This window comes from Melozone crissalis, unplaced genomic scaffold, assembly GCF_028551555.1.
Source record: "Melozone crissalis strain CALT ecotype California unplaced genomic scaffold, PUWL_Pcris_2 ptg000081l_1, whole genome shotgun sequence".
NCBI classification, from domain to species: Eukaryota; Metazoa; Chordata; class Aves; order Passeriformes; family Passerellidae; genus Melozone; species Melozone crissalis.
In genome coordinates this window covers 7,677,283-7,690,716 of record NW_026535858.1, presented here as the reverse complement: position 1 = coordinate 7,690,716, position 13,434 = coordinate 7,677,283, and the positions used below count along the sequence as shown (strand labels likewise).

The 13,434-nt window shown below is 44.5% G+C and overlaps 1 protein-coding gene across 1 annotated transcript in view; it reads left to right on the top strand.

Annotated features, from left to right (window-relative positions):
- Positions 1-184: 184 nt before the first annotated feature.
- COQ8A (coenzyme Q8A) overlaps positions 185-13,434 on the top strand; it is a 41,931-nt gene continuing 28,681 nt past the window's right edge. The window contains exons 1-2 of the mRNA XM_054290318.1: positions 185-254; positions 11,637-11,831. Of these exons, the coding sequence (XP_054146293.1) occupies positions 11,655-11,831 (177 nt within the window). The 5' untranslated portion in view covers positions 185-254; positions 11,637-11,654. The remainder of the gene's footprint in view (positions 255-11,636; positions 11,832-13,434) is intronic.

Sequence of the window (13,434 nt, the reverse complement as noted above, 5' to 3'; positions counted from 1 at the left end):
CGGGCCCGCCCCGCCTTGGCCGGAGCCCCGCCCGATCCCGCCGCCCATTGGCGGACGCGCGGGGGGCGCGGGCTCCGCCAATGGGAGCGCGGCGGGGGCGGGGCGAGCGGCCCGGCCGCGGCCGGGGGCGGTGGCGGCGGTAAACAGGCGTGCGGGCCCGGGCCGCGGCCGCTGAGCCGAGCTGAGCTGAGCGGGGCGGACAGAGCCGAGCCGAGCCGAGCCGAGCGGTGGCCGCTGGGCTGTGCCGGGCCAGGGTATGGGAAGCGACTGCGGCAGTGGAGGGGCCAGGCTGGGCAGGGGTGGCCTGTGTCGGGCTGGCGGCGGGGTGGGGGCAGCGGAGCACCCGGTAGTGGCGGTGCCCCCGGTAGTGGCGGTGCCCCGGCTGTGGGAGCTCGCCCGTTGCCATGCGGGGCAGCGGTGCGGGAAGGGGTGCGGTGATGGCGACAGCACCGGCGCTGCCGTGGGGAGCACGCCCGTGCCCGGCGCGGCGCCTCGGGCCGGGGGTCGCTCGCCCGGGGCTCGTTCCCCGGCGGGCGGGGGGACGTGTGCGGGGTTCGGGGGACGATGGCGGCAGCGGGGCTGCGGGGCTGCGGCCGGGCAGGAGGAACCCGGGGCTGCGGCCTTGCCGTGCCCTTGGCCGCGTCCCGGCGGGGCGAGAGCGGGGCCGGCCGGGTCCCGCCTCCTGCCCGGGCCCGGCGCCTCAGCGCAGCCGGGAAGATGCGCGGGCTGAGCGGGGAGCGCAGCCCGAGGGGGATCGGGAGAAGGGGGGAATTCCCTGCCCCGCTCCGCAGGGAACGCGCCCTGCCCAGGACACCGCGCGGAGCCGGTGCTGCGCTGCTTTCCGGGCTGATCCCGCTTGCAGCCTCGCTGCTCTCTGCCGCTGGGACCCATCCGCGCGTCTGTAAAATAAAGATGTTGGCTGTTTTTAAAGCTTTGCTTGTGGCTGAAATGGGGGTAAAAAAAGCTGTGAGCCCCCCTGGTAAAGTGCCTGAGGAAATAATCTTTCTATAGGCAAACAGGCTTGTGATGTCTTTGTAACAATGTGAACGGGAACTGATGGGGAGATACTTAGTTTTAAACAGACATCGAACAAGCGACCTATAAATATCTACTAATATGAAAGTTTGGTTTCAAACAACACTATATAATGTTGTTTTCATGGTTACTGATCATTTTAATTTCTGCAGGACTGTATAATAAGGAATAACACTATTTCTAATAGCCCAACAAGGGCAGGGATGTAGGTGGGGAGATTCTCTGTATTCCCCTCCATGCAATGAAAATCCATACTTTGTGGTCAGTGTTAGTAAAGGAAAATAAAGAAATAAGGAAATAAAGGAAAATAAAGGAAATTAAATTTTCTTTCAATAACTGATAGTATCATTTTCCTAAAAAGAATTGACCTAACAATTTATGATTTTTTTCTGAGTTGCTTGTCTTTTAATTATATTGTTTTACTAGACTCAGGTGTATTAATTAAGAATATGCAGAATAAGTCTTAGCACTGGATGTAGAAGGGTAGTGGCCAAAATCAATAGTAGCTCAATAAAAGACTTAATAAAAGAAGGGATTGAGAAATTGTTCTCTATGCAGACTGAATGCAGATTTGTGCCTAAAGTATATTGGCAGTTTTGCATTTCTCTGTCATGGGGTAAGAACATTCATATGTTATCTGAAGGAGTTTAGTTCACAGGAGCTGCAGCTAGCAAGAGCAAGCAAGAACTTTCTTGCTCTTAGACCAGGAGAGTTCTTTTTGTATTTTGTACATGATTTTTTCATTGCTGTTAAGTAGCAGTGACATTGGTAACCTCGATTAGAATAAACAGCTTTATATTGCCCAGTCTTACTCGTTGTGGGGAAAAACGTGGGTGACCTGCTGTGCTTTGACAGTGTCTCCCTTTTACTAATGAGGTGGTGAGATGAGCACAAGAAAGGGCCAGATGTGGAGAATTGCCTCCTTTACCAAGTGCTGATCCCCTTGTTTCATTCCTGCCGAGGGGAATTCTGTGCAGTGCAGCTCTGGTTAATTCATTTGTGATAGTTCACACAAGTTAATAATAGCTCAATGCATCCATGCAGCAAGACCTGGACTTTTTTTGGCTTCTAGTCTTCCAGTAGTCCTTTTAAAGGCAGGTGGGATCTGTTGTTTCACACCCTGTTTGCCAGGCTGTATTGTTTTTCTGGAAACTGAGAGAGAACAAGGGACAGGAGCTGAATTCCTGCCTCTTAATTTTTTCTGTTAAAACTAATTGATTACTTATGTAGTTGGGATTTTTTTAGGTGGAGTTTGGTGGGTTTTTTCTGTCTGCATTTGTTTTTTCTTCATTGTTTTAACCTGGGTGCAAGGGATGAAGTGTGTCTCATGTTCTGTCATCTCGTGTGTCAGTGTGTGTGGGATAAATTGTTTGATCCAGGTGGTTTGCCAAACACATCTCAGGACTTAGCTTGGTGCATGAATAAGCATTTCTCCTTTTCCTTACATCTGTCCTGCTGGGTGAACAGTCCAGCCTGGGATGGAGGCAGTGATTCTGAGCAGTATTTAGCAATCACATCTCCAATGTGATACAGGTCTTCTTGTCTTCTCCCTTTAAAACTGCAGAAGAAAGACATCTGGAAGAGGAGCCTTTTTGCCTTAAGGAGCTGTATATCCTGGAACAGAGCAGCTTTAGGAGAAAAGCTTTCTCTTTCAGCTTGTTTTATAAAAGTGCTGCCTTGTGCTATGGGTGCCTGCTTTCCTTCAGGATCTGAAGAAGAAAATTATCTGCATGTGGAGCTCAAATACCAGCTGGCAGTGAAGCTCAGTAGTGTGAGGGCGTGGGTTCAATCACTGCTTTCTCACCCAGCAGTGAAAACTCATTTTATAGGCACACTCCTATCTTCACATTCAATTTTTTCTCTGTAGCTTCTCAGTTTTTTAGATGCCACTTGTTTTGTTCCTCTCACCTCCCTTTCCCCTGTATGGTATATGGCAAAATTAAATCAATCTGAGCTGGTGACAAAGACCCAAGAAATAACTGGATACACAAGTTTTGCCCTTTCTTTGAACAGTTTGTTTCTGCACTTTATTTTAATGGCTTTTGTGTTTTGTCAGTCAGTAGAGGTGTGGAACTAAATAAAGCATGTTCAGTTCCCAGCTATCCAGTCTCTGACATGTTCTGTGTGCTTCTCACAGCATAGAAAGTGACATTATTTGCTCTGAAAAACTCAGCTGTCAGTCTGTGGACCTGGCTTTTAGAAACTTTACAAGTTTATATGTTTACTTAAACAAGTCTGCATGCATATCCACAGTTTAAAAACAGGTGGTTTTTGTCCTTTTTGTGAAGACTGTAGGTTCTGTATGTGGAGGCATGGGAAAAGATGATCTGTATGGTCCTAGAGCTGCTTTGTGAAGTGCAGGTGATAACTTCCACTTACGAAGTTCTCCTACTGTGTTTGTTTTTCCTCTGTAGTTTGTCTTGGTTTTTGGTGTAGATTAGATTTTTATGTGGCTCCTTTCTTTGCTATTCATGCCTCCTTTTTTAACCTGTTGCATGCCTTGATTTTATTCTGGGTCTGCTGAACAAGTGAACTCTAAAAGGGCTTTAGGCATTGTTCTGAAATATCACAGCTCTCCTGCTATCTGGATTGTGCCATTTGGAAGGATTAAATCCTCATCCTAATTTGATTTGGTCAAAGTGCTCATCAACAGAGTACTTGGATTTAGGGAAGAGATGGCATAAGAATGACTGGGCAGCAAACTGCAAGTGGATTGAGTGTGTCCTTTAGAGAACCCTTCTGAAATCAGTAAGCCTGGTACAATTTTACATTGCACAGCAAACATTGTGGAGCATGGCTTTTCAGAACTCACTTGGAGTTTGGGGATTTTTATTTTTTTAACTGTATAAGAGGCAGAAAACTTTGGTTTTTCTAGTTTGGAAAGGCAATGTATTTATACTATGCAAATGTGATTTCATAAAATCTATCCATAGAGAGCATAAACAATTGTGGATTACAGATTCTGTGTCAGGTTTGGCTTAGCTATAAGAGAAATACAGAGCTCGTTACTCTCATTTACCCTAGTGTCAGAAGTACCTATGTGTGGGGAGCAGGAGTAAACAGAAATAACTTGTCTGTGGCAGAGCTGCCATGCAGGAGCTGGAGGTTCTGACAGACCATGTTCCCCTGCAGCACAGAGATCATCTTAGGTCTTCTTTTTTTTGTCTGTAGTCCTCTTGTTGCAGGGAGGATTTGGCACAGCCAGAAAAATGGAAGCTCTCACAGCCAGGCGGCTATGAATAGACCAGGATGTGCTGTAAGTTGCTAAATTGGAACTTACCCCCAGTTTCTAGGGCAAGGTTGGAAGGCATGAGATGGACACAGACAGGAATGCCTGCAGGATCCATAGTGGGATCAATGGCTGTGGGGTTTGCCTGCTGCTCCCAGAGGCAACAGAGGGGACAGCTCTCAGCACAGGGGGTGTCTTTGTCACCCAGAGAGACCTGTGGGGGTGCCACTTACAGACTTGGGGTGTGCTGTGCAAGGGTCTGTCCTGGTGTACACAAAGGGGGATAACCAAAATCCCTTCTTATTCCTGAGGAAGAGCAGCTGCACAGCTCAGGTACAGGCTGTGTCTGGTTCTTAGAGAGGTTCTGACTAGAAGCCACTGCCCAGGTGGCATTTAATGGTGACTGTTGGCAATATGTGGTTTAGGTGGTGAGCAAACCAGCTCTGAATCCTTGTTTGTGTTTGATCTATAGAGGTAAGTGTTTAGGGATAGGCTGTGAGCTGTAAGGATCACTATGGAGAGCACTGGGATTGTTCCCAGCCCTGTGCCTGACAAGCAGTGTAAGTTTGGGTAGATCACCTGTTCTCTTCCTCCAAAGTAGACAACTGTGGTATCAGTGCCCTTTCCTGAGCTTTTTGAGAGTTATAAGTGAAGAGGGTTGTGTGTTTAAATGCAAGAGGAAGAGCTGCTATTTTTCTCAAGACTTGTGCATTAAGCAGTGGAGTATTTGAGTCTAAAGGAATCTGCACTTGTTTGTGAGGCACAGCACTTTATCAGTTTCTAGTTCCTAAATTAACCTTGGTGTGCTTTTGGAAAGTCAAAACTTCCAGGAAAAACAATTGTACCATAACAGTGTATACAAAAAAAAAAAAAGAAATTAACTGCAAGTTGATAACCTCCTTAATTTATACTTTATATTCTAATTCAGAATACAATTTATACTTTATATTCTAATTCAGGGGAGCTCTGTTGATTCCTGTGCAGAACTGTGCATCAGAGGGAGCTGGGCTTTGATGATCTCAAGGTGTTTGTAGTGCTCAGATTTTGTTTGAAGGTCAGTGTTTGGGTTTGATCAGTGAAGAGCTTTAGTGTAACCTTTTTATAATTACTGCTCGGTACAGTTATTCCATACAGATGTGGGGGATTTATCTTCTCAGATAATGCTGTATATTACCATTGATGGGGTGACTTGGAACTAGTGAACTGTGCTTTTGTGTAAACTTGCCATAAACCTAAATAAAGGTTTCATCTTGTAGTAGTTCTGTTTCTTAAGTACAGGCTTCAAATATTGCATCTGCCAGAATCTCCTGTTAATCTATGTGCTTGGAGGTCATGCTCCATTTTGATTTTAATATACTGTTGTCCTTGTTGCTGAGTGAAAGATCTACATGCATGGGAAGTAACATGAATAATTCTGATGAACTCTGGATTAATGTGATTAAAGTTACACTTAAGGCTTTTGAGCTAAGCAGAGGATGCAGTGCATTGTACTTATAAGCACAGCCCACTGCATAAACAGGAGAGAAAACCCTTTTTTCCCCTTGTCCTCTTATTCTTTCTTCCTTTCCTCTTGGTAAGAGAGGTCATACAGAGATTGTGTGTTGGGTATAAATACAACTCCAGCTTGAAATCCATCCCCATGGCCCAAAACTTTTTGCCTTGCAATTGGGATAAATTGATTTTTTTTTAATTATTATTTTGGGCCCCCAACTGCAAAGACTTAATTCTCAGGAGCAGATATCTCATTTTTGGGGAGCAGTGAGTGAGCAGTGACCTTAGAATCACAGCCACTGAGTTGGATCTCCCTCAGTGTAGCAGCAAACAGTGTGTGCCCAGGGCAGGATTTATTGGTGTACTGTGTCAAGGCATGTCAGGAGTGACCTGTAGTGAGCCTTGTGCTCTCTTAATTGTGGTAAATCTTAATTGTGGCTAAATTATTTCCAGGTCTGTGTAGCTCGTTTCCATCTGTGGGTAGAAGGGGACTGTGTTAATTCCAGGCATGTGGGCTGTGACTGTGCTGTTGCATTCCCCAGACATTGTCCAGAGAGAAGTAAACAGGACTGTTGGTCCAGAGCATTCAGGGATGTATTTGTGCCTAAAATAAAGCAGGCCTTGCTGAAGTGTCCAAGCATTCTTTTCACTCTTATGTGTGTCAAGCCATTTATGGGGAAAATTGTGTTTTGAACTAACTGTAATTTGCCAGAAATGAGTGCTAAGCCTTCTGAATTTTGTTGGAAAGAGGCATTTGTGTGCCCAGCAGCCCATTTTTATCAGTGCGGGCACTGCTATTGTAGTGATTAGGGAGCAAAGCAGTTCTGCTTGCCCTTGAGAGGTGTTTGTTTTAAATGGCATTGGCAGAGTGCTTTGGGGAAGGGTGCTTGTAAAGAGACTTTTCAGAGACTTGATGGATTCAGCTTAAGGGGGCTTGAGTGCAGGTCACAGGGCAGGATCAAATCTAGGGCTCCTCACTTCTGCTACAGGTCACATCTTTAAAAACATTTCCTTTGGAGCTGCAATGTATTGGAGTTACGGGGAAGGGAAGAAGGAAGGATAAGCAAGGTGGATTTTCAGTTTGATTTGAAGGATGAGGGCAACTTGTTCCTTTTAAAATGCTGGTTTTGTGCCCTGCATGTTTAAAATTTGGGTCAGCTGCAACCCAAGGAATCCAGCTAATGAAAATACATCTAGGCAGGGACCTGGCAATCTGGTATCAAAGGAACTGCTGGGGAGGTGTGTGATGGAACTGAAAAAGGCCATGAATGAAAGGATCACATCAAAGGGTTGGTATGGCAACAAACATAAAAAGAAATGGGAAAAAATCTGTAAAAGAACAGTTACAGAGCAGCTTAATGAATAATAGTTATATTGAACTTAGTCTGCTTTTGTTTCATGGCCATGGAACAATGTCCTGAGTATCTGGCCTTCTGCATCTTGTTTGTGGTGTTTATTATTTTTATTTCATTATACTCTTGCCACACTTGCTCTGATGATGTGGGTGGTTATACTGAAGCCAGGGTTTTAGTCCTTGTTTAGATACAACCAAGATAACAGTGCCTATAATAAAGGATAATGGAGAGAGGGAAGATGTAGAGGCTGTTTTCTTGATATGTGATATCTGATTATCTGCCTTACTACCTGTCCAAGCTAATATTATTTATTTAGAATAAGAGTTGAAGATAAAGAAGGCAGCTAAAACTGCAGACCTGGTTAAGGGAATATGGGCTGCTGTAAAACTGCTCTGGTTTTGTTTGGGGGATTTTTTGGATGTTTTTTCTTTGGTCAGTTAGTTTGTTTTGATTTGAAGGATGATGACAACTTATATTGTTTTGGTTTTTAAATTATTCAACAGTGTTTGGTAGTAGTAATTCCCATAAACTGGAAGAGGCTGTGTTGTCATGCACAGAAAACTTTCAGGTATGTTTTTGCTATTTGTATGATTAGAAATCTTGTGTTTAAAGTTGCTCCATCCTATATATATGTGTGTGTGTGTATATATATATACATGTGCATATGTATATCTGAGTAAAACTTTTCACTGTACAAGCATCTGGAGGAGGAAAGCTCCTGGAGTCTCAAGCAGATCTGTGTGACTGTACAAGCACACTTTAGCACATGGAAAAGAAAGGGAATAAATGGAAGAATGTGTTTTTAAAGTGGGACAAATCCATGATTTCTTGTGTTGGTTGTAGCCAGGCTCTTGGTTTCTGTTACGGGCCTCTGATAAGCTGAGTGATAAGCAAGCTGCACTTGCTTAAACCTTCAGTCCAATAGTCTGGAATGGTGAAAAGGGGAGGGAACACTTGGCAGTCAGTGGCTCCAGAGGATGGTGGGCTCTGAGGCTGATTGCTGCTCACAGGAGGATCCAGCACTGGTTTGGTTGTGCTGTGACAGCAGGGCTCTGAATCAGGGGGTATCTGACCTGCAGGAGCCTCTGCCCACTGTGTGAACCTTGCCTGGTGTCTGAGGGTGCCCTGACTCCAGTTCCCCAGTGCTGGAAGGTCTGGGGGTTTTCCAGGGGTTCATTCACCTGGGAGAAGCTTACTAAGCCAAATCTGTGACCCTGCCTATTTTTGGAAAAGGGCTCAGCATCCACACTTGTCAGCCCTCTTCAGGCCAGGTCAGAGGCACTGACAGCTTGTGCAGACACCATGACCTGTCCCTGCCCTGTGCTGGCAGTGCCCCACTCTGCCAGTGCTACGTGGGGAATCCTCAGGGAGCAAGGCAAGTGTGATACAGACCTTGTACACTTGGGCTAATTCCATTTGGAACCACTCCCTAAATCTCCTTCTGACAGAGCTTGCTTATGCTGTATTTATTGATTTAGGGTAGGAATAGAACTTGGGGGGGAAAACTGCCTTGCCTGCTGTCTGTGCTGGATATTAGCACAAGTGTAGTTGCTTGGTACAGTACCAACCTTCTCAGAAGTGTGTGCTTCCTGTCTCAGTTTTTGGGGTTTGGGTTTTGGTTTATTTTTTGGGGTTTTTTTTGTTTGTTTTTTTTTTTTTTTTGTGTTTTTTTTTTTTTTTGTGTAGTGTTTTACCTCCTTGATTATTTGGCATATATTTTATTTAGAGTAGCCTCTCTTTTGGCAGCACTGCATAGGAGCATGTTACTGATACTTCTGAGGTGACAAACCACTTACCTGGTACCTAGGTGGTTCCAGCTGCTGTGCAGAGCAAGTGGGGCTGATAAAATGGAAGTCAGAGAGAGATTGGTACGAATTTGCCCTGTGCAGTGTTTTGTAGCCAAATCTGTGCAGGGCAATAGGTCCTCTTTGCATGTTGATATATTTAGCAGTGCAGGGTTGAATGAGTGTTGTGCAATGTATGTTTTCTACTTGTGGCTGCATTAGCTTCCCTGAAATTTTGTTTGGAGATTTATTTCTTTTAAAAAGCACACATGTAGCACATCATAGCAAGGTCTTTGGCTGGTTTGGGGTGAAAGAAGTGTATAGTTTTACTGCTATTGATTAGTAAGAATACATGTTAAAAGTGGATTTGTTTTTGTGTGTGCTGTCCAAGTCTCTATTGGCTTTACCTTTTGTTGCCCTTCTTGGGATGGAGGAAATGAACTTTTTTTGCACTCAAGCTTTCCTTGCTGCTAATACTTGTGATCACAAAAGCACTTATTTCTTAATAGTGACAACCTTTGAATGGGCTCATTTCAGCTGGGACAGTATTGGGTTGATGGCTGATTTCTTTGCCTGGCTCTGAATTGCAGGGACAGCCTGCAAATAAATGCTTTGGGTGAGATCCATGTGGAAATTGCCAGTGTGAAGATGTAGGGGTAGAAAAACACTTCCTGTTGACAGAGTAGATTTCCCTCCCTGACAGGCAACTTTTGAGTTTAAAAGTGCATTATACAAAGTTAAAACAAATTGCAGTGGTTAAACTCAGAGAGATGAAGGAGTAACACTTCTTAGAGGTCTGGAGCATATGGATAGGTCTTGTGGTGAGAACCACAGAAAAATGACCTAGGTGGGCTTGAGGTTTTTTTTTGCAGCTAACCTGTTATGCCCAGATTCCTTGTAAGCCCTTGACTGTCCTTTTAACAGTGTACATAGAATATGTAAGTGTAACACTCCTGGCTGCAGTGCTTGTTCCAGATTTTGATCACTGATAAATTAAATATCAGTGGTTGAACAAATATCCCAAGAACTGGGCTTTATCCTGCATCTGCATAATAATGTCTCTCTGAAGTTCAGCTGTAGTAATCTGTGCAGTTCCTGTCTGATTGCAGCAAATTTGTGTACTTGGACAGAAATTTAGCTTTAGCAGTCCATTCTTCTCCTTCATGACAGGTACAGCAGACATGTTTGAGACAGAGCTTGTGTTTCCTGAGCAGGTAACTGGATCCAGGTGCTTGTGGTCTGCAGCTGGATGTCATGCTTTGTGTGCTTTGACTCAAGACCACTTGTACACATCAGTGTATTCACATTTATAGTTGAGTATATGTGCATGTTGACAGCTTATCTTCTAAAAATTGATTGCTACCTGTGTACCCACCTAGGAAATAAATATGTGGCCTTAGACCAGTGCTCTCTACCTATTGCAGTCAGAATATTTTTTTTCTCTCCAAATCATTACAGAGACTGCTGTATGGGCAAAGTTGGAGCTCGGTCAGCATCTTGTTCCAACTGCATGCCTCTCTGTGTTCTGTGTCAGCAAGGATGGGCACATGTGCAGCTGAGCCAGTCCTGGAACTGTGACCCTGTCTGTGCTTGAAGGGTGTAGCAGATGAGTGAAATAAGCAGGTGAAAATCTCCCCTGCAAAATGGTTTTGCACCCAAACCACTGGGTTTGTTTTGCATGAACCACAGTCATGTAGGAGAGCCACTGTGCTGAGCCTGAGCTTGGCTCTAGGCTGAGCCAAAGGAGTTGATGGAAATCACTCTTGTCAAACACACTGTCCTCCATCCTGCAGTGCCCAGTTTGTATTTGAGGACACTGAAGTGGCACAGGCTGTTCCAAATCTGAGATGGAACCCCTTGAAAAGGAAGGGGGGCTGAGTCAAAAATTGACTATAGTGCAGCACTTTGCAAATGCTGTAGTAGGTAGGTGTTGTGAGATGCTTAAATTTCCAATTAGAAGTAGCAGAGTTAACTCAAGACCACTTGTACACATGAGTATATTAACATTTATAGTTGAGTATATGTGCATGTTGACAAGTTATCTTCTAAAAACTGATTGATACCTGTGTACCGACCTAGGAAATAATTTAAATATGTGGCCTTAGACCAGTGCTCTCTACCTATTGCAGTCAGAACATTTTTTTTTTTCTCTCCAAATCATTTCAAGCTACAAGTTGGGGACAGAACAGACTATGGAGCAGGCTACCTTTGGAGGATGGACAAAGCTTGATCACTGGTGTGGGAGTAAAGAAATTCAGCTATGTAAAATGAGCAGGCCCAACTCCAGGGCAGGGATGGAATGTGACAGTGAACTTCATCAGTGCTGTCAGGACCTGAGAACATGTTCCAAGGCTCCATAATAATTAAAGGTCAAATGTTAATGTTTTTAATCCACTTCTAACATCTGGAAGGAATCAAGACAGTTTTTGTAGTGTTCACTGACATTTACTGTCTTTGCTTGCCTTGCTCAATGGTAACTTGGATATTTGTGTAGAGTCCTGGAAGGTTATCCTAACTCATGAGAGCAAGGAGAATTCTCTTTTCCTGGTAAGATCAGCTAAGCAGGCCCTCAGGCTGGCCTGGGTGCTCTCTGGGCTGCACACAGGTTCCCATGGTGGCTGCTTGCCAGAGCAGGAAGAGATTTCCCAGGTATCTGCTACCAGCTCTTGGGGACACGAAATCTGCTGCAAACTTGTTCTTGACCTCTTGTCTCTCTGCTCCCTCTCCCTTTTTATCTTCCAGCACAGAAATTGATCAGTCATGGCGGGTGATGCCATCATGGTCATGAGGGGCCTGACCAAGCTGAGCAAAGCCATCCTGGAGACCCAGGCAGGGCAGCTGCGGCAGGTGCTCCTCGGGGGAGATGCAGTCACCATTGCCAGGACTCTCCAGGCTGCTGCTGAGGAACAGTTCAGCTCTGCCCTGGGCAAAGTGCAGGTGAGCAAAGCTCTTTGAGCACAGTCTAGTCTGTTTTGCATTTTCTCCAGGTGCTGTTTTTGGTTTTGTTGTGTGAGTGTCACATCTTGAATGAGAGCCTGGTTCTGACCTGTGGGATTGATAATAGTAATGTTGCAGTGCTCTGGGAATTCTTTGGAATCTGTGGTGTGTGGAAGGTGCTTGGACAGGAATGGGAGGGGAATGTTAGTGTTTCCTTTCCTGAGTGTTTAAGACATGCAGAATAAGAAAAGTGCTCTATTTGTCCCATCTTGTTAAAGATCAAGCTCTTGCTAAGATTGGTCAGCAACTTTGTTATTTAGAGTCTCCTTTAAACTTTGGGCATTGATTTACCTCTCTTTTAGAGTGCATTGGATTTATCTCAGTGCTGCTTCCTTTCTTGGCAGAATTGGTGATATTTTTCAGAGTGGCTCAGGGTCAGGTGTTTGCACATTCACCACTTCCAGCCCAGGCTGGATTTTTGGAACTGGCTTTCAAATGAGGGACATAAGGAAAGGCAGACAGCAGCTTCTCTCATCAGAGATGGGATAGATCTGTAAGAGCTTCACATCTGCTGTGCTGCCATCTTTTGAAAGCGAGGGGTTTATCTGTGGTACTTCTCTCTCATCATCCTCTGGAAGGGGTGTGTAGCTCAGATGATCATTTTTGAAGCAGAAACTAAGGAATGAGATTTTGATGGTTTTTATGCAATAAGCAATCTATAGCTTTAGTCCTAGAATCTGGGCCAGTGTTTACTTGGTTCTATTTAAGCTTGCAGTAGAACTAACTTGCATGTTTGTTTGTGGGATAGTGCTTTGTCTTGCACCCAAGAGGAGAGATGTTCTGTTTCTGTGCATGTTCCTCTGCACAAGAGAAGCCCAATGAGCACAACTGCAGAACACTTGCCCTGCTTTAGGTAAATGGGTTCCAAGAGAAGCTCCTGTCAAAGCAGAGCTCAGTAAGAAATATAAGCATACAGCATTTTCTGTTTTGAAGAGAGGAAGATCTTTTACATTAATTGGCAGTGGTTTAGCTGTCTGGAATGTTTCTAAAAATTTAATTATGGAGGTAAGAAAGCTTTCTTGCTTGTAATCACTGGTCAGTATTGTGAGCCACAGTCCCCATCTGTAAACATTTCTCCTCTCCTCCCCCACTGTGATGTTGAGGTTCAGAATAGTATGAGATCTGCTGAATAACAGGAAAGACCATGTTCTGCTTTTTCTCTAAGGAAGGGAAATGTAATTAGTGTTTAGGAAAGAGCCCAAAATATGTTGCCAGCTTGCCTGACCACAGCAGGATTTAAAATCCTGTTGATAGCCTGTAATAGTCATCAGTTATTTGATAGCCTGTAATAGTCATCAGTTATTTTATGGTACTGCCACTGCTGAGGTAGGTAACTAGAGATAATGCTCTGCTGTTGATTTTTATTTATGTATTTATTTTTGACTGAAAAGTGTTAAAAAATACCTGGACTTTGTGGGGCAGCTTTTGCAAGGTTGAGACAGAAAAGAGTGTCAGGAGTGTTGCTGTGCCTGGTGCTGTTATCCTTGCTCCAGGCACAGAATTTTATTTATTTTGGGATGACAACACATAGTTTGGTGGTTGA